This window comes from Stegostoma tigrinum, chromosome 3 (assembly GCF_030684315.1).
Source record: "Stegostoma tigrinum isolate sSteTig4 chromosome 3, sSteTig4.hap1, whole genome shotgun sequence".
In the NCBI taxonomy this organism is placed as follows: Eukaryota; Metazoa; Chordata; class Chondrichthyes; order Orectolobiformes; family Stegostomatidae; genus Stegostoma; species Stegostoma tigrinum.
Genome location: NC_081356.1, coordinates 132,887,012 through 132,913,337, shown reverse-complemented (window position 1 = coordinate 132,913,337; position 26,326 = coordinate 132,887,012). Strand labels below are relative to the sequence as shown.

The following is a 26,326-nucleotide window of genomic DNA, read 5'->3' as shown; positions in this document are numbered from 1 at the left end:
CCCTATACCAGCCCAGTTCTTCTCCTCCACCCACTGCATCACAAAACCAGCCCAGCTTGTCCCCGCCTCCATAACCTGTTCTTCCTCTCACCTATCCCTTCCTCCCACCTCAAGCTTCACCTCCATTTCCTACCTACCACCTCATCCCACCTCCTTGACCTGTCCGTCTTCCCTGGACTGACCTATCCCTCCCTACCTTCCCACCTATACTCTCCTCTCCACCTATCTTCTTTTCTCTCCATCTTCGGTCCGCCTCCCCCTCTCTCCCTATTTATTCCAGTTCCCTCCCCCCATCCCCCTCTCTGATGAAGGGTCTAGGCCCGAAACATCAGCTTTTGTGCTTCTGAGATGCTGCTTGGCCTGCTGTGTTCATCCAGCTCCACACTTTGTTATCAGGGTTGGAGTTCCCTGGTTTTGACCCAGCAACACTGAAGGAATAGCAGTATTGTAAGAATGGAATCAGACCACTCTACATTGACTGTGGCACCAAAAACAATGAGAGCAGACACAACCCAGTCAACTCTGCAAAGTCCTCCTCATTAACATCTTCCTTATTAACATCTGGCAACTAGTGCAAAAGGTGGAAGAGCTGTCTCACAGACTGGCCACCTAACAGCCTCACATAGTCAAACTCACAGAATCATAACTTACCATATCCTAGACACCACTGTTACCACCCCTGTATGTTACCTTGTCCTTTGTCCCACCAACAGGACTGACCCAGCAGAGGTGGAGGCACAGTAGTATGCAGTAAGAAAGGAGTTGCCCAAACTTAAGGATGATATTTATAAGCCCATTTAACCATAATCTGTAACCTCACAATCCGAGTTAACCCCTCACCCTATCATTCCCATCAGGCTGGGAGATTAGCGAAGTGTATATGTGGGTATGTTATGAGCAACGCCAGACATACCCAAAAATGTGATGCCAACACGCTGAAACTACACTCTCCAGGACTACTTGCTTGTCTAACGGCAGGAACAGCACACAATAGAGCCATCCCATAACCAATGGATCAGACGGATATGCAGTCCAGAATGATGGTGAACAATTAGTACACCAAGCTGTTCCAGCACGGCTATAACAATGACATTGCCCCAACAATGTGGAAAATTGCCCAGGAATGTCCTGTATGTAGAAAGTAATGAGAGTCTGACCTGGCCAATTACCGCCCCATCAGTCCACTGTGAAGTGATGGAATGTGTGAGTGACTGCCCTTAACTTCAAGACCACACTTGAGTGGTTGTGTGGCATCAAGGACTCTGACAAAACTGAATCCAATCAGAATCGGGGAAGATCTTCCATTGGATGGAGTCATACCTGGCACAAAGGAAGATGGCTGTGGTTGATGGATGCCAGTCATCTCAGCCCCAGGACATCTCTGCAAGAGTCCATCAGGGGTTTGTCCTAGGTCCAATCATCTTCAGCTGTTTCATCAATGATTCTCCCTCCACCATAAGGTCAGAAGTGGGGATGGATGTCACTGATGAACATGACGTGCACCATCTACAGGCTCCTCTGCAAGATACTCACCATCCTGATTTGGAAATATTTCACCATTCCTTCAGTGTCAGTTGGACAGAGATCTGGAACTCCTTTGCCAACTGTATCATGAGTGTCCCTGCACCTGAGGGAAGGCAGCAGTTCAAGTAGGCAGTTCACTATTTCCTTCTCCAGGGCAATTGGGGATGTCTAATAAAGGCTGACCAAGCATGTGATATTCACATCCCCTTGAATAATTAAAGATAAATATAATTCCAAGTCAGGATGGTGGGTATCTGCTGCTGATTTTCACTGTGGTCATAGAGGTCACTAGTTTGGGAGGGGCTAGTGGAGGAAGTGTTGGCACATTACTGAAGCACATGTTGCCGTTATTCTTATTCCGACCACGGTGTTGGGGTGGGAGTTCCAGGATGTTGACCCAGCAATGGTGACAGCACAATAATAAATTTCCCGGCTGTCTTCCAGGCAAGTGTGTAGTATTCCATTGCAGTCCTGACAGCTCAATATACTTTGGAGTCATGAAATGCGTTCATTTACAGGATTCCTAGCCTGCGACCTGTTTTTGCAGCCACAGCTTCATTTGCACTCCTGGATTTACTCCTTGTTCACAACCGAGTGAGGCATTCAGAGGGCATTTAAGAGTCAACCACATTGCTGTAGGTCTGGAGTCACATAAAGATCAGACCAGGTAAGGAAGGACATGAGTGAAATAGATTTCTTTTTTACAGTGATGGTTATAGAGATGGAAGCGAGTTTTGAGAAGATTTGTAGCTCAGGTTGAGGTTCTGGATGTGAGTTTGCTCGATGAGCTGGAAGGTTAGTTTTCAGACGTTTCGTCACCATTCTAGGTAACATCATCAGTGAGCCTCCGACGAAGCGCTGGTGTTATGTCCCGCTTTCTATTTATCTGGTTAGGTTTCCTTGGGTTGGTGATGTCATTTCCTGTTCTTTTTCTCAGGGGATGGTAGATTGGCTCCAAGTCAAGGTGTTTGTTGATGGAATTCCGGTTGGAATGCCATTCTTCTAGGAATTCTCGTGCATGTCTCTGCTTGGCTTGTCCTAGGATGGATGTGTTGTCCCAATCAAAGTGGTGTCCTTCCTTATCTGTATGTAAGGATACGAGTGATAGTGGGCCATGTCTTTTTGTGACTAGTTGATGTTCATGTATCCTGGTGGCTAGCTTCCTGCCAGTTTGTCCAATGTAGTGTTTGTCACAGTTCTTGCAAGGTATTTTGTAGATGACAGAGATAATGGGAACTGCAGTAACGCATCATCCTCCGACACTTCCGCAATCTACAATCCGACCCCACCACCCAAGACATTTTTCCATCCCCACCCCTATCTGCTTTCCGGAGAGACCACTCTCTCCATGACTCCCTTGTTCGCTCCACAATGCCCTCCAACCCCACCACACCCGGCACCTTCCCCTGCAACCGCAGGAAATGCTACACTTGCCCCCACACCTCCCCCCTCACCCCTATCCCAGGCCCCAAGATGACATTCCGCATTAAGCAGAGGTTCACCTGCACATCTGCCAATGTGGTATACTGCATCCACTGTACCCGGTGTGGCTCCCTCTACATTGGGGAAACCAAGCGGAGGCTTGGAGACTGCTTTGCAGAACACCTCCGCTCAGTTCGCAACAAACTACTGCACCTCCCAGTCGCAAACCATTTCCACTCCCCCTCCCATTCTTTAGATGACATGTCCATCATGGGCCTCCTGCAGTGCCACAATGATGCCACCCGAAGGTTGCAGGAACAGCAACTCATATTCCGCTTGGGAACTCTGCAGCTCAATGGTATCAATGTGGACTTCACCAGCTTCAAAATCTCCCCTTCCCCCACCGCATCCCAAAACCAGCCTAGTTCATCCCCTCCCCCCACTGCACCACACAACCAGCCCAGCTCGTCCCCTCCCCCCACTACATCCCAAAACCAGTCCAGCCTGTCTCTGCCTCCCTAACCTGTTCTTCCTCTCACCCATCCCTTCCTCCCACCCCAAGCCGCACCTCCATCTCCTACCTACTAACCTCATCCCACCTCCTTGACCTGTCCGTCTTCCCTGGACTGACCTATCCCCTCCCTACCTCCCCACCTATACTCTGCCCTCCACCTATCTTCTTTACTCTCCATCTTCCGTCCGCCTCCCCCTCTCTCCCTATTTATTCCAGTTCCCTCTCCCCATCCCCCTCTCTGATGAAGGGTCTAGGCCCGAAACGTCAGCTTTTGTGCTCCTGAGATGCTGCTGGGGCTGCTGTGTTCATCCAGCCTCACATTTTATTATCTTGTGCTAAACAGCAACAGGTTTAGGAATTAAATGCCAGGCAGCAGACAGGTCATCAAGGAGGAGGCAATTACATGATCAACAAAATAGATTTGAAAGGTCAGTATTAGAAAGTATTTACTGTAACCCCTCACCGAGACTGAGAGGAGGGCTGCAGAGAGACAAACATAGAGAGACCTCATTGTCAATACTTCACCATTTCACCCTTCTCGCTCGCTTACTCTCGTGCTTTGCATAAAAATATGGAAGTTACTTGACATCTTGCCAAAGTAATGTTGGTCAACTTTACATCATATGAACAACAAATAGGAAGTGTGTGTACTGTAAGTGGCATCTGAAAGAAAGACAAAGCTGTTGTAAAACCGAAGCACAAACCACAGCCACTGTTGAGAAAAGATGTTACATCAACTTCAAATGCACTTCTCAAAATCATCAGTGTCAACATCAAACACACCAAGACCTGCAGCAGGACAGTTTTAGAGACAGAGTAAAACTACCTCAATGCTGCCTCCAGCAAACATACCCAGGACATTTCTGAGGAAGGGTCTAGGCCCTAAACGTCAGCTTTCCTGCTCCTCTGATGCTGCGTGGCCAGCTGTGTTCATCCAGCTCTACACCTTGTTATCGCAGATTCTCCAGCATCTGCAGTTCCTACTATGTCAGAGGCAGCAGGAGGTTAAACACAGACTAAAGCTCCTTCTACTTTTTAAAACTGAAATTAACCTGTAGTAAAGCACCCTTGACATTATCCCCATCAAACACCCCCAGGGCAGGCACAGCACAAGGTAACATACAGAGTGAGGCTGCTCCTACATTTTTAAAACTGAATGGAAATGTAAAATAAAGATCCCTCAAAACTGTTCCCATCAAACAATCCCAGGACAGGGACAGCACAGGATCAGATAAAGAGTTTAGCTCCTTCTCTCTGGTAGCCCAGATTCCTCTACATTACTGAAGGGAGTGCGACGAGAGGCACAAATGGGGCTGCTGTCCTGGATCTTCTGTCCTGAACACACATCATGGGGATAAGCGTTGACCCAGGGTGACAGATCTCTGGCCAGTTCATCAAGATACAAATTCAGTGAGTCTGGTTTGCTTTTAAAACCAAACACAAGATTTAACAGAATAATAAAATCTGCAGTGTGTGGTTTGCATGCCATTTCTGCAGTTTCCACAATTTCATTCTCAGAGCCCCGGTGCTTCGGGCTGTATCTTGTATTATTTTTTGGCTAAGTCTGAGCTGCATCAAATTTTTTTTTAGCATTTTTACCTGCCTCTCCCTCAGTCCAGGAGCGAAACAGCCCATAATAGAACAGAAAGAGTCAAATCGGAGGGTGTGCTGCTGATCATTCGACTCATCAGCCTTATATGGAGAGCATCCTTTCTCTGACTGGCCCGAAAAGGGCCAGGGCATATCAGAGGCTGCAGTCGGCTGACTGTACCAGAATCCCCTGAGAAAGGCTGTCTTCCTGAGTCAACTGAGGATGATTGACAACTACAACAAGCTTCCTATGTCTGTGCTAAATGCTAAATGTGACTGCTGGACACGACAAGAGGCTGGAGAGCACTATCCCCACCCACAATGACATTTTAAACTTAATTCTAAATTTGATTTTCTTCTATTTTGTAACAATCCCCTTCAGGAGGTTGATAACTTTTAACTTGGCTCTTTAGTTTTATTTGTCTTTTCAGAACAACAACTCAAAAGAAACATTTCCGTGTCAAAATGTTGTCCTCAGACAGTTGGGCAGCTCCAGGGCTAGAGTCCATTAACTCCACTCACAACAACATTTTCAATTCTAAAATTACACTGAAACGTTTTATTATGTTCCAGCTCCTTTGCTGGCCTGTTAACTTTAAGTTTGGTTTCATTGTTTAAACTTATATTGGTTATTTCCAAACAAAGCGTAAAAAGACACATTGCAATGGTCACAGGTATGTGTTCAGCCTGATTTGAATGCTCGGTACAGCAAGAGCTGCAGTGCATCATTCAGGGGAATGACATTTTAATTATAATAAATGCACTTCCTTTGAAGATTTGATTTTTTTATTTTTACACAGCCTTTCAAGGGCTGTTGCTTAAGTTAATTTGATTTCATGGGTTGTCAAAAATATAATGAAGAGTAATTTGCTGAAAGTGTTCAAGACTTATGCTGTCATTGGGAAAATGCAGGAATCCATTATTAGGGCAGTGGCATCAGTACTTAGATAATCAGGATGCAAGCAGGCATTGTCAACATGATTTGGTGAAAGGGAAATAGTGTTTGATTCACTTAGAAGAGTTATTTAGGGAAGTAACAATCAGCATGGAGAAAGGGATCACTTTGGTATCCCTGGAATTCCGAAAAATTTTTCATAAACTTTTCCCATGTCTTGATGGGATGTGGGATGTTGCTGGTTAGCCCAGCATTTATTGCCAACAGGTTCATGAATGTCCTTCAAAGAATGGATTCTGCTGTCCTTACCAGGTCTGGTCTGTGTCTGGATTTAGTCCTACACAATGTGGTTAACTTTTAGAGCTGAATCTTACATTGTTTTGGCCGTGTACAAGTTGTCTCGGAAGTTTTAGAGATTCTCACTGTGAGGACCACAGAGTCATAAACGTGTACGGTACAAAAACAGACCTTTTGGCCCAACTCATCCATGCTGACCAGATATTCTCATTGAATCTAGTCCCATTTGCCAGCATTTGGCCCATGTACCTCTGAACCCTTCCAATTCATATACCTATCCAGGTGCCTTTTAAATGTTGTAGCTGTACCAGCCTCCACTACTTATTGTGGCAGTACATTCCATACTCACACCACCCTCTGCATGAAAATGTTGCCTTTATGTCCCTTTTAATCTTTCCCCTCTCACTTTAAATTGATGCCCTCTAACTTTACACCCCCCTACCCTGGGAAAAGACATTGACTATTCACCCTATCCATGCCCCTCATGATTTTATAAACCTCCATAAGGTCAGCCCTCAGCGCCCAATGCTCCAGGGAAAATAGCCGCAGCCTATTCAGCCTGTTCCTACAGCTCAAACTCTCCAACCCTGGTAACATCCTTCTAAATCTTTTCTGAACCCTTTCAATTTTAACAACATCTTTGCTACAGCAGCGGTGAGATTTTCCGCTGTATCTTACCAGAGGCATTTCATTAACTACCTACACCACCCCTGTGGTATACCCCACATCCAGTTCTATCCTGGTTTTACCTTGGGCTATCCCTGAATCCACTTGCCACTCACCGGAAAATCGCTGAAAGACTCAGATTCCTTACACCCGCACTATCTCCTCAGGATACACTATAGTTAGACTTGCATGACAGATAATGACACCACTATCAGATGTTACACAAATAATGGTTCACCTTTGTCCAACATTTGCCTTTTTTCAAGTCCTTGGCAATAAGGTTTTGCATCATTGAAATGTCAGTGTTCAATTGGCACCACTGATGGCGAGGTACAAATGACTGTGACTAGCAGTGGACTGCTCTCCATGTTCACTCTGCATGATTTGCAAATGGACAACAAAATCATTACAAATTAAATGTAACGTTAACACCTGTTTCATGTACTTGACCCTTCAATGTCCTGGCATCCAGCACAGGTGAATTCCAGGCTTTTACCATCTAAGTGACCTTGACTCCATCCGTCATGCACCACAGGCCCAGCCATTTTCCAGTTCCAATTCACATCTAGGGAACAGTAGCTGCTGGCAGGGAATGCAGCTCACAGTGGACACCGTCAGCACTGGGTTCTGCCAGATTACCAGGTGCACGGTCTCAAGCCTCCACATTCCCTTTTTAACTTGCACTACCCCGACAGCCCCATCCACCCATTCTCCCACATGAAGACCCATCACAATGTACTTTGCCAACAACCCCTGCACCCCGCCCCCTGAGCCCGATGTTACACCTCAATGATGTCCACTCTGCCCCTCTGTGCTCCCTGTGGAGGCCACAATGGTGGTCACTGTCAACATCAATTACCCGCCCATAGCCTACCATGCCCTTCAGTGCTGTTCCACATTCACCCTCCTCCCCCATCCACCTTGGGATGCCCTCAACAGTCAGTGTTCTTGTTCCCATATCCACAAGTGCATCTACTATTCCCCACCCAGGCCTCAATTCCTCCACCCTTTTCAGTTGTGATTCCATCATGGTGTTTCTAGAATAAGTAATGGATCAGTCGTTCAGACCATATTCACCCCAGACCTCTGATCCACTTTGTCGAACTGCCCCCAGAACATGACTGACTGGACCCCGACCTCTCCCAGACTGTCAACACAAGATTCTCCTGATTGCTGCTCCTGGCTCCAAAGCAGTGACTGTTGCGCTGTCCGTGGACTGTAGTCAGGCAGATTTGCTGACGGTGCTTGGCCTGAGCAGAGAATGCGTCAATTTGACTGGACTAAGGACAAAGTCTCCACCCAGTTTCTGACATGCCCATCTGGCTGAAAAAACTTGCAGCTCTGAGGAAGGGTCACCAGACCCGAAATGTTAACTCTGTATTTTTCCTTCACAGATGCTACCAGGCCTGCTGAGCTTTTCCAGCAATTTCTGTTTTGTTTCCTGATTTACAGCATCCACAGTTCTTTCATTTTTTATTTTGAAACTTGCAGTGTGTTTGCTGTGTGGGCAGCTGGCATATGCTGTAGGTGTCAGACTGAATTCTCAGGTTGTGGTGTACAGTAAGATGTCCCTGCAAGCTGAATAGATCCTGACTGACGAGAATGACGAGGAGCCTTCCTGTGTGTTTGTGCTGCACAGCACATTAATACAGCAGGACTAAGAGCCTTCATCCCTGGTTGAAGCAGCAACACACCAGCAGTCATGGCCTGGCACAGCAAGCATGGCCTGACATGGCATAACATGGCCTGGTAAAGGATGGATTCTGTGAGGATGCACGTCAGTGCTAACTGAGCAAGTGGTAAGAAAGCTAGTGATCAGTCTGAGATGCAAGTTAAAACCCGAAGAACTGCAGATGCTGGAAATCAGAAACAGAAACTACTGGAAAACAATGGCAACATCTGTGGAGAGAAAGCTGAATTAACATTTCAGGACCAGTGACCCTTCTTCAGAACTCAGACACAGACACGGTCAGACAGGAACTAAATGTAAAGGTCACTGTAGGGGAATGAATTGCTGCTCATGGAGACCATTAGCGGTTGAGAATGGGTTATTTGTGCTAGCAGCCCATGTGATGACAAGGCCTGGTGTATGGGCCCTGATGGATACTGTTACATCTCACTGAGGTAGCACGTTGGGCATCATGCCTCACTATTCCTGGAGTTGTCACAAAAGTTAAAGTATTTAAAGAAGTTCGCAGAATTCCCTAATTTAGCTGAGTTTTAGATCTGGGTTGGCAGAAAGCTCAGACCAGGTTTCTGTGCTTTACAAGGATTATTATTTGTCACAAGTAAATAGACTCTAATTCCAGAGAAATAATGACCAAAATATAACACCACTTGTTAAATTTCCAAGATCCTCATTAACTTCCAATTAAACGCACGCACGCGTGCACACACACACAGACAGACAGACAGAAACTAAACTTTGTTCTTTGGGAGGAGGGAAAACAGTTTCAGTTGTCCCTATTCAAAGGATCTGCTGAGATGATTCTTGTGCTGATCAGAAAGCTGCTTCTCCAGATGCGGTCACTGGTTTATACAGTGTGGCTTATTAAAGATATGGCTTATCAATTAAAGATCAGAGTTTCCAGCAACTGCTGAAGGAAAAGAAATTAAGCTGATTTTGCACAGATTTATGGTATCTTTTATTTCAGGGAACATAGCTGATGATGAAAAGTTCCTCAGCTGGTGGAGGTCTGATAGCTTCTCCCTGTTTTGTTTACATCCAAAAGATGTTCAGTTACCAGGAACAAATCACATAGTTGTTGGCAGCAAGAAGGTCTTTGTCATTGATTACTTGTCATTAGTCCATGACCAATCAGCTATAATTTTCTGGCTGAATCTCCATTTGTACATATCTTTGTCTCCAGCTTGTCTGCACCTTCTTCTGTTACTGTTTGAGCCAGCAACTGTGTGAACAAGACTTACAATGAGTGTCAGCTTACTTGCTTTCAAGGATATGCAGTAATCCTTCAGCAATCCTTGGCTTTCCAACAATTCTGATCTATTCCAGTCCTCATTACAAAAAAGCAGAAAGATAAAAAGGCTAAGACTTTATAAAATATAAAAAGTACTTTTGAAGAATAATTATGTCATGTTTAGGAGCTGATGAATCTCATGATGCTCCTTGAATTTGATCTGGGGAACAGTGCAGCCTCAGTCACACAGGTTCAATACTTACTGTGAATGCTCACTCCTAACATGTGTTCACAATGGCTGCATAGGTTACGTCTGCTTGAAAGAGACAGAAGTTAGTGCTGATTATGGTTATAATTTCAGTTTGTGGGTCATTATAGAAAATGGGGAACATTTACCCCAACATCAGCTCCTCAGTATCAAGGTAATTACTGGAAAGGGAAATATTACTCCAACAGTTGTACATTTTGCCCCTCATTCTCTTTATGACCTTTACAAACACATTGTGGGAGACAAGCTTTTTTGACTGACAGTCAAATATCATTCAATGGGATAGTGCAGAATTTGTTTGCTTTCCGATTGGTGCAGAAAAGCTACGCCTAAATGAAGATGGACAGATTGACCAACAGCATTGTGGTGAGGGAAACAGGCTTGGAGGTCATGTGATCAAAATTCCATGATCCAGCCACCCAGAGTCAGGGACTCTGATAACAAGGAAATAGATCACCCAGCCCCAACTGGCACTGTCTCTCACATGGGAGAATTGGCTTCAGTGGAATGGGAGAGGATTAGGATTTTGAAAGGAAAAAACTGACTCACTCTCTTCTGAATCAGTAACTGAGAGAATCTTGCCATCTTGAGCTGAAAGAGAACAATCTTTTTAGTGAAAGGGATGTATTTTAAATGTTTAGAAACATCACTATATAGAAAAAAAAATTGTAGAAGGTTACCTTTTTTGTTACTGTCAAACACGATGTTGGCATAGGTACACGGATCAGGCTGAGCTGTAATACAAACAGTATCCACTCTAAAACTGCATTACCTCATCAGCTTTCTGACTCTAGAATCAAAGAATCTTACAGTAAAACAGAATCCTGTATTTACATGATAAAAAAATGTGAGGCTGGATGAACACAGCAGGCCAAGCAGCATCTCAGGAGCACAAAAGCTGACGTTTCGGGCCTAGACCCTTCATCAGAGAGGGGGATGGGGAGAGGGTTCTGGAATAAATAGGGAGAGAGGGGGAGGCGCACCGAAGATGGAGAGTAAAGAAGGTAGGTGGAGAGAGTGTAGGTGGGGAGGTAGGGAGGGGATAGGTCAGTCCAGGGAAGACGGACAGGTCAAGGAGGTGGGATGAAGTTGGTAGGTAGGAGATGGGGGTGCGGCTTGGGGTGGGAGGAAGGGATGGGTGAGAGGAAGAACAGGTTAGGGAGGCAGAGACAGGTTGGACTGGTTTTGGGATGCAGTGGGTGGAGGGGAAGAGCTGGGCTGGTTGTGTGGTGCAGTGAGGGGATGGGACGAACTGGTCTGGCTTAGGGATGCGGTGGGGGAAGGGGAGATTTTGAAGCTGGTGAAGTTCACATTGATACCATTAGGCTGCAGGGTTCCCAAGCGGAATATGAGTTGCTGTTCCTGCAACCTTCGGGTGGCGTCATTGTGGCACTAGAGGAGGCCCATGATGGACATGTCATCTAAAGAATGGGAGGGGGAGTGGAAATGGTTTGCGACTGGGAGGTGCAGTTGTTTGTCGCGAACCGAGCGGAGGTGTTCTGCAAAGCGGTCCCCAAGCCTCCGCTTGGTTTCCCCAATGTAGAGGAAGCCACACCGGGTACAGTGGATGCAGTATACCACATTGGCAGATGTGCAGGTGAACCTCTGCTTAATGTGGAATGTCATCTTGGGGCCTGGGATGGGGGTGAGGGAGGAGGTGTGGGGACAAGTGTAGCACTTCCTACGGTTGCAGGGGAAGGTGCCGGGTGTGGTGACCGCGTCTCCCGTATTTCCCGCAACACATCCCTCACACCCCGCCCCCGCCACAACCGGCCCAAGAGGATCCCCCTCGTTCTCACACACCACCCCACCAACCTCTGGATACAACGCATCATCCTCCGACACTTCCGCCATCTACAATCCTACCCCACCACCCAAGACATTTTTCCATCCCCTCCCCTGTCTGCTTTCTGGAGAGACCACTCTCTCCGTGACTCCCTTGTTCGCTCCACACTGCCCTCCAACCCCACCACTCCCAGCACCTTCCCCTGCAACTGCAGGAAATGCTACACTTGCCCCCACACCTCCTCCCTCACCCCTATCCCAGGCCCCAAGATGACATTCCACATTAAGCAGAGGTTCACCTGCACATCTGCCAATGTGGTATACTGCATCCACTGTACCCGGTGTGGCTTCCTCTACATTGGAGAAACCAAGCGGAGGCTTGGGGACCGCTTTGCAGAACACCTCCGCTCGGTTCGCAATAAACAACTGCATCTCCCAGTTGCAAACCATTTCCACTCCCTCTCCCATTCTTTAGATGACATGTCCATCATGGGCCTCCTGCAGTGCCACAATGATGCCACCCGAAGGTTGCAGGAACAGCAACTCATATTCCGCTTGGGAACCCTGCAGCCAAATGGTATCAATGTGGACTTCACCAGCTTCAAAATCTCCCCTTCCCCCACCGCATCCCTAAACCAGCCCAGTTCGTCCCCTCCACCCACTGCATCCCAAAACCAGTCCAACCTGTCTCTGCCTCCCTAACCTGTTCTTCCTCTCACCCATCCCTTCCTCCCACCCCAAGCCGCACCCCCATCTCCTACCTACCAACCTCATCCCACCTCCTTGACCTGTCCGTCTTCCCTGGACTGACCTATCCCCTCCCTACCTCCCCACCTATACTCTCTCCACCTATCTTCTTTTCTCTCCATCTTCGGTCCGCCTCCCCCTCTCTCCCTATTTATTCCAGAACTCTCACCCCATCCCCCTCTCTGATGAAGGGTCTAGGCCCAAAACGTCAGCTTTTGTGCTCCTGAGATGCTGCTTGGGCTGCTGTGTTCATCCAGCCTCACATTTTATTATCTTGGATTTTCCAGCATCTGCTGTTCCCATTATCTCCTGTATTTACATTACAGCTTGACCATTGGAAAATATTCTATGATCTCCATAAGAATCAGACATCTAACTGTATTTGGAGTTATTTGGACAGGTGGTTCTCCAGTAGGCATGTCTTAAGGAGCGACTTAGAAGGGGGAAAGAGAGTTGAAGAGTTTTATATGGGATTCTTAGAATCTTGGAGTTTGAAAACATTGGCACCGGTGCTTTTCTTATTATAGTCAATTTAAACCACCTACCAGTCCGCTCTCTCAAATGAGAGATCAGCGTTGTACCCTCTGGGATTATGGTGAGTTTATATTTACTGTAAGGGATATGGAGGAACTAGAATTGGAGGCAAGATGGAGTCTCAATGGATTGTATGTGTATGAGTATATTAGAGAGACAGACCCACTGCTGTGGAGAAATTTGAATCTGGGGAGAATAATTAATTTATGCCTTTTTCAACTTGCGAGCAGTTCTGGGCACCACATTTTGGGTGGTATAGTTTGAGCTGAGAAAGAATGTGGTGCGGAATCAAGATATCTGGTCTCACACAGTTCAATTACAAGTAGTTCTGTCACAAATTAGGTTTGTATATCTTTGGACTGGAAGGTTTGGGGGTGATTTGATTGAAGTTCTCAGGATAAGAAGATCATAATTGATTTTTCTGCATTCACCAAAGTGGGATGATTCAGATGTCCTTTTAAAGTGATGCAGGAATTCCTGATTCGATGATTACCAATTGAGAAGCGTGAAGTTATGAAGGGAGCAGGGTTTCCAATTTTCTCACAGTCCCATGGTCCAGGTCACAAACCCTTTACTGGCTCCATCCCCGCCTCTTTGACCTGTCTATCTCTTCTCCACTTATCTGTTCCACCTTCTATCCACCTCCCCCTGTCTAGCTATCTATTTCAGAATGCCCTTCCCCTCCCCCATTTCTGAAGAAGGGTCTTGGCCTGAAATGTCAGCCTTCCGGCTCCTCTGATGCTACTTGGCCTGCTGTGTTCATCCAGCTCTACACCTTGGTATCCCTGTCATGATATGGCGTGTTTTCAGCATAGCCAAACCATTTTCACTGACTTTTTGTCCTCGTTATCAGTGTTTCTTTTTCCAATGGTATACTATGGTCCAGATTTTTGACCATCTAATCTTCGTTCTGTGTCTCTGGGCTCCATCTCATTTTTATTCCATCTATTATGAGGGTCGAGCTGTGGATGTGGTGTATATGGACTTCAGCAAAGCATTTGAGAAGGTTCCCCATGGTAGGCTCATTCAGAAGGTCAGGAGGAATGGGATACAGGGGAACTTAGCTGTCTGGATACAGAATTGGCTGGCCAACAGAAGACAGCGAGTGGTAGTAGAAGGAAAATATTCTGCCTGGAAGTCAGTGGTGAGTGGTGTTCCACAGGGCTCTGTCCTTGGGCCTCCACTGTTTGTAATTTTTATTAATGATTTGGATGAGGGGATTGAAGGATGGGTCAGCAAGCTGGCAGACAACATGGAGGTTGGAGGTGTCGTTGACAGTATAGAGGGCTGTTGTAGGCTGCAGCGGGACATTGACAGGATGCAGAGATGAGCTGAGAGGTGGCAGATGGAGTTCAACCTGGATAAATGGAGGTGATGCATTTTGAAAGGTTGAATTTGAAAGCTGAGTACAAGATTAAGGATAGGATTCTTGGCAGTGTGGAGGAACAGAGGGATCTTGGTGTGCAGATACATAGATCCCTTAAAATGGCCACCCAAGTGGACAGGGTTGTTAAGAAAGCATATGGTGTTTTGGCTTTCATGAGCAGGGGGATTGAGTTTAAGAGTCGTGAGATCTTGTTGCAGCTCTATAAAACTTTGGTTAGACCACACTTGGAATACTGCGTCCAGTTCTGGTCGCCCTATTATAGGAAAGATGTGGATGCTTTGGAGAGGGTTCAGAGGAGGTTTACCAGTATGCTGCCTGGACTGGAGGGCTTACCTTATGAAGAGAGGTTGACTGACCTCGGACTTTTTTCATTGGAGAAAAGGAGGAGGAGAGGGAACCTAATTGAGGTATACAAGATAATGAGAGGCATAGATAGAGTTGATAGCCAGAGACTATTTCCCAGGGCAGAAATGGCTAACACGAGGGGTCATAGTTTTAAGCTGGTTGGAGGAAGGTATAGAGGGGATGTCAGAGGGGGGTTCTTTACACAGAGAGTTGTGAGAGCATGGAATGTGTTGCCAGCAGCAGTTGTGGAAGCAAGGTCATTGGGGACATTTAAGAAACTGCTGGACGTGCATATGGTCACAGAAATTTGAGGGTGCATACATGAGGATCAATGGTCGGCACAACATTGTGGGCTGAAGGGCCTGTTCTGTGCTGTACTGTTCTATGTTCTATGTTCTATGAGCTTGCTCCTCTTCCCTCTCCCACCCATGTCTTCAGCATATATACCACCTTTCCCCACCAGCAAACAGTTCTGAAGAAGAGCCATTGGATTTGAAATGTTACCTCTGCTTTCTCCCCACAGATGCTGCGAGACATAGAACATAGAACATAAACAGTACAGCACAGTACAGGCTCTTTGGCCCATGATGTTGTGCCGAACTTTTATCCTAAACCTAAGGTCTATTTAACCTCCACTACTACCTTATACTATCATCAGACCTGCTGAGTTTCTCCAGCAATTTCTGTTAATTTATTGAAAGGTTTCCAGAACAAGAGAAGGCTATTCAGACCATTATGTATGTGCTGATTGATAAAGAGTTCTACAGATCAATCCACCTTCCAGCTCCTGGCCCATATCCCTGAATGTTCAAGTTCTTCAAGTGCTTATCCAAGTGAGTTTTAAATGTGATGAAAGTTTTTGCCTCTAACGCCCTTTCTGTGATGTCCACAAACCCAAAATTCTCTGAGAGATAAATTTACTCCTCAACTCCGTTCCAATCCTTCCAACAATTACTGCAAGCTCATGCTGCCTGGTTATTGAGTTCTCTCAAAACAGAATACAGAATGTAGAAAAGCATGGTCATGAACAAGTGCTTCAGTCCACTACGTCTGTGCCAACCATGATGCCATTTTAAACTGATCCCATCTGCCTGCACAAGGTCCATTCAACTCTGTCCCTGCTGTTCATGTGCCTATCTAAATGACAATTAAATGTTGCTAACGTATCTGTTTCTACCACCTCCCTTGGCAATGCATTCCAAATGCTAACCACCCTCTGTGTAAAAAACTATCCATTCACATCTCCCTCAAACAATTCCCCTCTCACCTTAAACCTCTATCACATGGTATTTGACATCTCCGTGCTGTGAAAAAACTCCAACTATTCATCCTATCCATGCCACTCATAATTTTATTGACTTCTATCAGGTCACTCCTCATCCTCAATGCTGTTGTGAAAACAGTCCAAGTTTGTACAACCTTTCCTTATATCTACAATATTCCAATCCAGGTAACAATCTGGTAAACCTCTTCTACATAATAACAAAGTGTGGAGCTGGATGAACACAGCAGGCCAAGCAGCATCTCAGGAGCACAAAAGCTGATGTTTCAGGTCTGCCTCCCTCCAAACCTCTTCTACATCCTTTGTGCACAAGTACCCCTAAGACCCCTGTTTTGCTGCTTTCATTCCTTTTTTTTTCTCCAGACATGCTGATTTTCTCCAGCTTTTGCTGCTTGTTTCTCAATCATGTCATGTACATACAAGTCTAAACCATCGATATAACCTGAACAGGAAGGGACTTGGTACTGAGCAATATGGGACCTCACTAGGAATAGCATCCCAGTCACAAAACCACCCTCTAACTCTAAACCCTCCTTCCTGCTTTGGGTCAAACTTGCCACTTTCCTCTGGATATCATGAGCTTTTGATTTTGTGACCAGTGAACCATGCGGAACCTTACCAAAGAGCTTGCTAACAACCATGTTGATGGACAATGTGTAATACCCAATCAAGCATCCTTCATTACTCCTTAAAAAGATCAATCCAGCTTGTCAGACATGGCTGTCCTTTAACAAATCCATACCAAGGGAATGATACTGGTTGGGGCTCATGTCATGTAGCAGCTCGTCAGGGGAGAATTTATGGTCACTTAAAACTGAACTGGGAGTTCTTATTTGGGATGAATCTCTGATGGTCAGGGAAGCACACATTATTGAACAGTTTCCCAGTGCAGCAGTAAACACCCTACTCAGGAAACCAGACCCATCATGAAATCAGCTCATAAAGATATGGTGGAATGGGAGTGATCTCAAACTCATTACCAAAAGGATGTGGATGCTTTGGAAAGGGTGCAGAGGAGGTTCACCAGGATGTTGCCTGGTATGGAGGGTGCTAGCTATAAAGAGAGGTTGAATAGATTAGGATTATTTTCATTAGAAAGACAGAGATTGAAGGGGGACCTGATTGAGGTCTACAAAATCATGAGGGGTATAGACAGGGTGGATAGCAAAAAGCTTTTTCCCAGAGTGGGGGACTCAATTACCAGGGGTCATGAGTTCAAAGTGAGAGGAGGAAAGTTTAAGGGAGATATGCGTGGAAAGTTCTTTACACAGAGGGTGGTGGGCGCCTGGAACGCGTTGCCAGCGGAGGTGGTAGACGCAGACACGTTAGCATCTTTTAAGATATATTTGGATAGATACATGGATGGGCAGGGAGCAAATGGACACAGACCGTTAGAAAATAGATGACAGGTTAGACAGAGGATCTTGATCGGCGCAGGCTTGGAGGCCAAAGGGCCTGTTCCTGTGCTGTAGGTTTCTTTGTTTCTATATTTTCTCAATATAAAAGCAAACATCGACTCACGGTCTTCTAAATCACGAAGGTGAATCTCTTGCCACTTTTAACAAAGACAAAAAGTTCTGTTGGTTCAATGATGGAATCTGAATATCAATTAGGCAGCAGCTCAAAACCATGAAGTGAAGCCATTTACCTGTTCTGTTGTTGTCAATCTCAACATAGAAGCTAGAACCGTCCTGATCTGTAACACAAACAGGAATGATAAGGGGACATTCATCAGCAGATTCTTCCTTAGATATCAGCAATGGCTTAGTGGGCACCTCATACTACACTGAGTTAAAAGGCTGTGGGTTCAAATTCCATTCCAAGTGCTATAACATTAAATATAAGCTGAGACCTTGGAGCAGGACCATTGGAGATGTTAAAGGTAACTGTAGCCTGCCTTCTCAGGTAGATGTGAAAAATTCCACATGTATTACTTCAAAGGGGAACAGAGGAGCCCTCTATTTGTGTCTTTGTCACTCATCCCTCAACCCAGATCATTGTGTCCTCACCAACACACATCCCTCAGCGTACATCACTAAAACACACAGGTTAACTGAATGAATGCATTGCTGTTTGTGGGACCTTGTGCACAATTTTTTTTTGCATTTTTACATCATAAGGAAGGAAAGAACTTGTATCTTTCGTGACCTCATGACATCCAAAATTTCCTAATGGTCACTGATTTCCTTTTATTCATTTGTGGTAACTGTTGGGAAATCCACATTTTACAAGAACAGTATATGATAGCACATAGATGTGCTTTGTTTAACACTGCAGACCTTCCCATACACTATCCGAACCAGCTATAGCCAGTAATTTGAGGTGGCTGACACTGAAATGGAGCCTCATTCTGGATCCAACCTCAGCATGCAGATGGAACGTAAATCACAACAGAGACAGAAGACAGAATCCAAGCCAATAATTTAGCAAACAGAGCCAGACTCCACAGCAACATCAGATTCGGGAGTAGGATTAGGCCATTCAGTCCTTCATGCCTGCTACACCAATCAATTAGATCATGGCAATTCTAGGCTACCCCACAAGGGGAAACATCGTCTCACCCTCTGCTTAATCAAATACCCCCAGGATCTTGTATGTTTCAATAGAACAGTGTCAACTCCACCTTCCTGAGTCCCATAGCCCTTGATTTTATTATCCATCAAAGATCTTTCTGACCGTACCTTGGATGGATTCAATGACTCAGTCTCCATTGGTTTCTCAAAATCACAGACTTGTTACACTGCAGAAGGAAGCCATTTGATCCATCTTGTCTGAACCAGGTCTTCAAATGAGTATCATTACTTAGGGCCAATCTCCAGCCTTTTCTCTGTATCTCCTTGCACACCATTTCCATCCAAATAATCATCCAATGACCCTCTTGAATGTCTCAATTGACCCTGCCTGCATGTTTACAGACACTAACTATTCACTGGGTGAACAATCTGTTCTCACATTTCCCTTGCTCCATTCGCACATCACTTTAAATCTACACCCTCTCATTCTTTTCCCTTTTTGAAGAGGCAATAGATTCTCCCTGTCTACCTGTCCAGCCACTTACAATTTTGGGCACCACTATCTGACAGAATTCCACAGATAAATGTCAAAAGTCAGGTAGAACATTTTTTTCCAAGGCGAAATCTTATTCTGAAACTTTTTTCCCTATTTCTAGGTCACAAGGGGAAACATCACCTCACCCTCTGCTCAGTCAAATATCCCCTAGGATCTTATATGTTTCAATAGAATTGTTGCTCATTCTTCAGACCTCCAATTGGTACTGGCCCTGTATGTCCAACCTTTCCTCATTCTTATTCTCATTTGTGTAATGTGGAGTCTCTGACTAGATAGCATTTATTGCCTGTCCCTAGCTGCCCTGAGAAGGTGATGGTGAGCCTCTTCTTGAACTGCTGCAGTCCACCTGCTGTGGGTTGACTCACAATGTCAATGTTAGTGCCAGTCAAGTGGGCTGCTTCGTCCTGGATAGCGTCAAGCTTCATGAGTTTGCTCGAGCTGCAAGCAGCCAGGCAAGTGGGGAGTATTCCATCACACTACTGACTTGCGCCTTGTCGATGATGAACAAATTTTGGGGAGTCAGGAGGTGAGTTAGTCACTGCAATATTCCCAGCTTCTGACCTGCTCATGTAGCCACTGTGTTTATGTGGTGAGTCGAGTTGAGTTTCTGGTCAATGGCAATCCCATTGACACCAAGATGTTGAAAGCGGGTGTTTTAGTGATGGTATCACCATTGATTGTTAAGGAGCAGCGATAGCATTGGGTAATGTCAAAGGGTATTACCTAATAGGGTAATGCATATCCCAAATAAGCCGAGTCAACATTTTCCTGAACTGTCTCTTTCTCGTCTATACTCTTTTTTCAAAGAAAGATTGTGTAGTGTACACAGCACTGCAGATGTGGTCTCACCAAGGCCCTGTATGCTACAGTAAATCTTTCCCTCTTTTATATTCCAATGTCCTTGCAATAAGCACTAACTATGCGACTCATAGATTCCTCTGAACCTCTTATCTCTGCAATATTTCTCCATTTAAATAGGGCACTACTTTTTGATTCCTTCTGCTAAGATAGACAACATCATATTTTCTCACATTGTACTACATCCACTAAATTTTTACCCACTCACTTAAACTGCCAATACCATTCACAGACATTCTAACTATTCTGAACAACTTACTTTCCTGCATACGTTGGTGTCATTGGAAGAAGTGTAGTGGCCATTCCATTCATCTGGCCCATGAATTAATTGTCATTGATAAAGATTGTAAAATATTGAGGTCCAAGGGCTAATCTCTGTAGTAGTCCACTTGTGATGAATGTACATCCCATCTACTGGTTTCTCTTTATCCATATTGATTATTACTTCCTCAAAAACACTCGTAAATTAGTTAAACACTATTTCTGTTAACCAAAGTTACATCCACTGAGTTAATCCAATGTTGAGATATCCTACTATCACAGAGGTGCAGAATCACAGATTTGTTACATAGCAGAAGAAAGCCATTCAACCTACTGTGTCAAATGGCTCTTTGAATATTTTGACTTGTGCTAACTGCTTTTTCCTAATAATCCGAGATATTGTTTCCACTTAGTCATCCACTGCCTTCTTGAATGCTTCATTTGAACCTGCTTCCACCACAATTCCAGACAATGTGTTCCACAAAGAAATTACATGTTGAGTGAAAATGTTTTTCTCTCACCTTGCATTGGCTTCTTTTGCAAAGCACTTTAAAATGGTGCACTTTTTAACCCAAATTTATAGGTTAATTAACTTGTGTCTTTGATTTCCCATTATTCTTTAAGAAATGTTTTACATTTACTACTTCCCAATCTGCTGGACTCTTTCAGAAGAAACGCTGGGAGATCCCACTCAATGCATCTACGATCTCAGCAACCACTTCTTTTAATGCCCAGGCTTCAGGTGATCTGGACTTGTCCATCTTAAGGTCTCATGCTTTGCCTAGTTTTTTCTCCACAGATTTTTTGTTTTAGTTCTTTCCTCTTTTGTATTCTGGACTATTTGTCAGGACAGCCACTCTGTATGGAAGCCCACAGTTTTTCATGCTGATACTTTCAATGATTTGAAACTTGGTAATCACTTCATCACTTGGGCAGTGAAAGTGAAAGTCTGCCCCTGAATATCTGTCCAGGATTCTCACTGTTTTGATGCTTCACACTCTCTCTGTTGCAGTGTCTGAAATGAACATTGATTGTCAGTTAGAGTACAGTCAGTACCTGGAGCAGGCGGCTGTTGGGCCTCATCAGTCCTGGGAATGCTGGACAAACCTGGGTCATTCCTGAAAAACACACATGGAACATGAATGTTTTGAGGAAATTAATTGCATTCTCCTAGGTCACAGTAAAGAGCATTCTGTCTGCACCTCTTGGTCTAGTTACACAGAAACCAGATTCCAAAAGGTGATAAACACAGTTCATCCATTGAACCTTGTTAGAAATCACAGATGTTCGGATTTAAATGCAATCAGAACTGTTATCCTTGAATATGCCGTCACGAGAAACAGTCTTCCCTCGGCACCAGAATGTGGCTGGCACCCATGGAACCCACGGTGTAGTCAGCAGCTGTAACACAGGGAGGCCTGCAGAAACTCTCAGGAATCACAGTGACTGAAGATTCCAGGAAGCTCTGGCTCAGCTTTAAGCAACAATTTACAGACCAAGGAGGGAGGTGATTGGAGATGAGAGCAAAATCCTTGCAGGGGCTTCTCATCTGCTGTAATTTTGGAAGACGTTAGAGGGCTTAGAAATCTTCAACACTCACTGCAAGTGGTAAATCATGACCATATACCAAAAATCTTTCTCTCCATAAAGCATTTATTGCAACTTGGAGGTTTAAAAATGTGCAACAACTTCTGTTTTACCTGAGGGTGAATTCCAGGTTAATTTGGAGATAGGAGATCTCAAATGAATCTGAAGCTTGAAATTTACAAGCAGATGGCATTTGGAAAACAATATTAGAAACAGAGAAACCAGGAGCAGGCATAGGTCATTTGGCCTTTTGAGACTGCTACACAATCCAATATGATCATGGCTGATCATATATAACAATTCCTTCATTTTTTCCCAATACCCCTAGATGCCTTTAAAATCTAAAAAGATATCTATCTTGTTCTTGAATATATTCCGTGACTTGGCCTCCACAGTCTTCTGCAGTGCAGAATTCCACAGATTCACTGCAGTTCGAGTGATGAAATTTTTCTTCATCTCAGTCCTAAAGCCCCATATTCTGAAACTGTGTCTCCAGTCTAGAATCTGCAGTCTGGGGAAACACTGTCTCTGCATCTAGTCTGTGCAGGCCTGTTCAAATTTTATATGTTTCAATCAGATCCCCTCTCATCCTGCTAAACCACAGAGAAAACAGGCCCAGTTGAACCAATCTTTCCACATAAAACTGTCCTGCCATCCCCTGTATCATCCCAGAAGCCTGCATTTCCTCTGTGGCAATCCTATCCATTTTTAGGGAGTTAGGCCAAAACTGCACATAATACTCGATGGTGGCACAGCAGTTCGCACTGCTGCCTCACAACACCAGGGACCTGCATTTAATTCCAGCCTTGGGAAACTGTTTTTTTGTGAAGTTTGCACACTTTTCTTGTGTCTGCGTGGATTTCCTCCCACAGTCCAAAGATGCTCAGGTGAGGTGGATTGGCTATGTTAAATTGCCGATTGTGTTTAGGATGGGAAATGCAGGGATATGGTAGGGGGTTCAGAGGGACATTGTGGACTTGATGGGCCGAATTGCCTGCTTCCACACATCAGGAATTCTATGAACCTATTTGGTTGTAGTCTCATTAAGGCCTTGTATAACTGCAGTAAGACATCCCTACTTCTGAACTCAAATCATCTTGCAATCATGACCATATATCATTCGCCTTCCTAATTGCTTCATCTGCCTGTCTACTTTCGTTGACTGGTGTACAAGGACAACTAGATCCATTTGTACATCAATACTTCCCAATATATCACCATTTAAATTATACCCTGCCTTTCTGTTTTTCACAAAGTGAATAACTGCATGTGTCACCATTAACCACTCAAATGTCAACCTGTCATTTCCATCTTGACCTGTTCAGATCACTTTCCCACACTGAGTGTTCAAGAAGTTTCGTAAAATGACAAACCACATTAAGCTCCTCATCACCAAGAGGCTGCGTTCTGTCTGTGAGCAAGAGATGTTCAACCCTGAACCAAAGCATTTCTACACCCGCATTTATACCAATTACCGATTACTCTACCTTTTCAAAGATGTAGTCTGCTCTATTTTCTGTGAATACCCTAAAGAAATAAAAATTATTAGTAAATATTTAGTTAAACCATGAACAAATGCACTACACAGCCTCCACTAGTGGAAGGGTATTAGACAGAACTGTCCCTTTTCAACAATACTATACAAGTAAGGGATGAATATGTCTAGAATCTAGGCAATGGTGGAGTGGCGTTATTGTTGGGCTGTTAATCCAGGGACCCAGATAATGTTCTGGGGACCTGAGTTTGAAGACAGCCACAGCAGATGGTAGGATTTGCGTTTAGTAAATATCTGGAGTTAAGAATCTAACAATGACTGTGAACCCATTGCTAATTTTTAGGGAAAATCACAAATGGTTCACTAATGTCCTTTAAGGAAGGAAACTGCCATCCTTACCTGGTCTGACCTACACATGACTCCAGACCTGGAGCAATGCAGTTGACTATTAATGGCCCTCTGAGCAATTAAGGATGGGCAATAAATGCTGCCTCGTCAGAGATGCTCTCATCCCGTGAATGAATAAAAAGAAACAATTTTATGACAGCTGGTTTCTCCTCATCAAGCGTGGCCTATATAGCTCAATTTGATATCAATTATTGGACAAGCCACATTCCCAATAGCAGGAAGCTGATCCAAAACACCAACTGCCAGACTGGTTGGCCTAATATCAGTTCAGTCCAAAATTGTGATCAGAGATAATGGGAACTGCAGATGCTGGAGAATCCAAGATAACAAAGTGTGGGGCTGGATGAACACAGGGCCTGCTGTGTTCATCCAGCCCCACACTTTGTTATCAGTCCAAAATTATTCTTCTTTCCTTAGACATGCCTGTAACTTTGATTTAATAAAATGGCTTGTTAATTTCAAAAGAATCCTGCAGCACAGTGTCAGATCATTGAAAGATCTAGCCAATTAGTTTTATTCCCATGACCATTCTCCATGATCCTCTAATAATGTATGCATCCAGTCTTTTTTTAAAAGTTACCATTGACTCAACATCCCTTTCAGGCAGTGCATTTTAGATCACTGCTTATAGAAACCTATTTCTCATTCATGGGTGTCAGCTTGGCCAACGTTTGTAATGCAGCTCCAATTGCCCTTTAACTGCATGGCTTTCTAGGCCATTTCAGAGGGCAATCAAGAATCAGCCACATTGCATCTGAACTGACATGTAACCTAGACTGGGTAAGGGTGGTAAGTTTCCTTCCCTAAAGAACATTAGTGAGCAGTGTTGGTATTAATGACAATTCTCATATAGTCAACATTAAACCTATTTTCAATTCAATACTTTTTTCATCAGATTCAAATTTGGCCATCGGCCATGGTGAGATTCAAACACATGTCTTCATAACATTCATCAAGGTCTCTAGGTTATTAATTCAGTGCCCGTACCAGTACGCCACCATGTCCTCAAGAGGCTGTAGAGAAAAGGGTAAACCAAATACTTCTGTGTGATAGAGATAGTAAGTCAACAAACTAGAACCAGAGAAAGCACAGACATTTCTCAGATGTTTCAAACCTGATTTCTGCAGAGTGAAATTTTAAGAACTTTAAAAGAACTGGAATCAAGAAAAGCCAAAGGATGCAAAGGAATCCCTGCAGAAGTGGTAAATAGTGGTGTAAAGAAAATGTCACTGCTCTAGTAACTCAGAACCTAATTCAGGAGACATGGTTTTGTATCCTATCGTGGCAGATGGTGAAATTTTAACTCAATAAAATCTGGAATTAAAAGCTAGTCTCATGGTGGCCATGTAAGCACTGCTGGTTTTCATAAAAATGTATCTGGTTCGTTGATGTTCTTTATGGAATGAGATCTGCTGACTTTACCTGGTTAGGCCTACAAATACCCCCACCCCAACCTCCTTAGCTGCGATCTGAAATGACCAAACAAGGCAGGGTCACTGAACTTGAAACATGAATTCTGTTTTCTGTCCAAAAATGCAGGCAAACCTATTGGGTTTCACTAACACTTTCTGGTTTTTGTTTAAACAAGCCACTCAGTTTGAGGGTAATTAGGGATTGTAAACAAATGTTCGTTCAGCCAGTGACACCCACATCTCGTGTTGTGGGATCGACTAGACTATCTTTTGACTATTTTTGAAATTTTTCAAACTGTGTTACATGTTGATAGCTAGTTAGGTTCATCTTGATTTCCTTTGAGTAAAAAGTCAAATCTTATGTTCTCAAGTTTCTGTGAAAGAGCACCACATTAAATTTTTAAAAAGAACAAGTTAGAAGTTGTCAAGCCAGATATCATTCCAAGACCTGACTTGAGTAGTAGCCACAAATGCAGAGAATGTTGGAGGCACCCAGCAGGTCTGGCATCATCTACAGAGAGAAGAACTGTGTTAGCTTCAAGTCTAGTTAGGGTTAGCGTTAGGGTTGGGACTGTTTTCAGGAGTCCAGTTGGGAAACTCTCCACAGATGCTGCCAGACCTGAGTTTTTCCCGCACTCTCTGCATTTGTTTCTCCAGCATCTAGAGTGCTTTGCTTTTATTTCACCAGTAATAACATCAGGTAGAATTGGGTATGATGTAGTTGTGTAGAAGAATGGTGTGGGTTATTTGGTTATTTGGAGAGAATATGAGAGCAACAAAGAACTTCTCAGGACAGCGGAGGAGGAAAGATTATATTTAGTTTTATGGAATGACCCTGATTTCCACTGGTGACAACTTGTGATAATCTGCCACCTTTATCACATAGGGTTTGTTTGAGGTAGTTCATCAATCCTTCTTTTTATATACTGTGGTCATGACCCACATAATGATGCTGGTGCACCACTGTAGAGTCTTTACAGAAGAGGCATCATTCTTAGATAACAAAGTGTGGAGCTGGATGAACACAGCAGGCCAAACAGCTCCTTAGGAGAACAAAAGCTA

At 44.3% G+C, this 26,326-nt stretch overlaps 2 protein-coding genes across 11 annotated transcripts in view; both read right to left on the bottom strand.

The window, feature by feature from the left end:
* LOC132206012 (uncharacterized) overlaps positions 1–4,347 on the bottom strand; it is a 102,466-nt gene extending 98,119 nt beyond the window's left edge. The window contains exon 1 of the mRNA XM_059645018.1: positions 4,313–4,347. The gene's annotated coding sequence lies outside the window, so the exon portion shown is untranslated. The remainder of the gene's footprint in view (positions 1–4,312) is intronic.
* A 5,192-nt stretch (positions 4,348–9,539) lies between these two features.
* LOC125449501 (uncharacterized) overlaps positions 9,540–26,326 on the bottom strand; it is a 50,429-nt gene continuing 33,642 nt past the window's right edge. For 4 of the 10 annotated variants that reach the window (XM_048525310.2, XM_048525347.2, XM_048525339.2 and 1 more), the window contains 7 exons: positions 23,437–23,476; positions 21,419–21,480; positions 17,823–17,870; positions 10,775–10,828; positions 10,644–10,685; positions 10,090–10,142; positions 9,540–9,817 (listed from right to left, as the gene is read on the bottom strand). In XM_048525310.2, the coding sequence (XP_048381267.1) occupies positions 10,105–10,142; positions 10,644–10,685; positions 10,775–10,828; positions 17,823–17,870; positions 21,419–21,480; positions 23,437–23,476 (284 nt within the window). In that variant the 3' untranslated portion in view covers positions 9,540–9,817; positions 10,090–10,104. Of the gene's footprint in view, positions 9,818–9,843; positions 9,924–10,089; positions 10,143–10,643; positions 10,686–10,774; positions 10,829–17,822; positions 17,871–21,418; positions 21,481–23,436; positions 23,477–26,326 lie in introns of those variants that run through there. The other 6 variants (XM_048525325.2, XM_048525316.2, XM_048525333.2 and 3 more) reach the window with 6 other exon arrangements.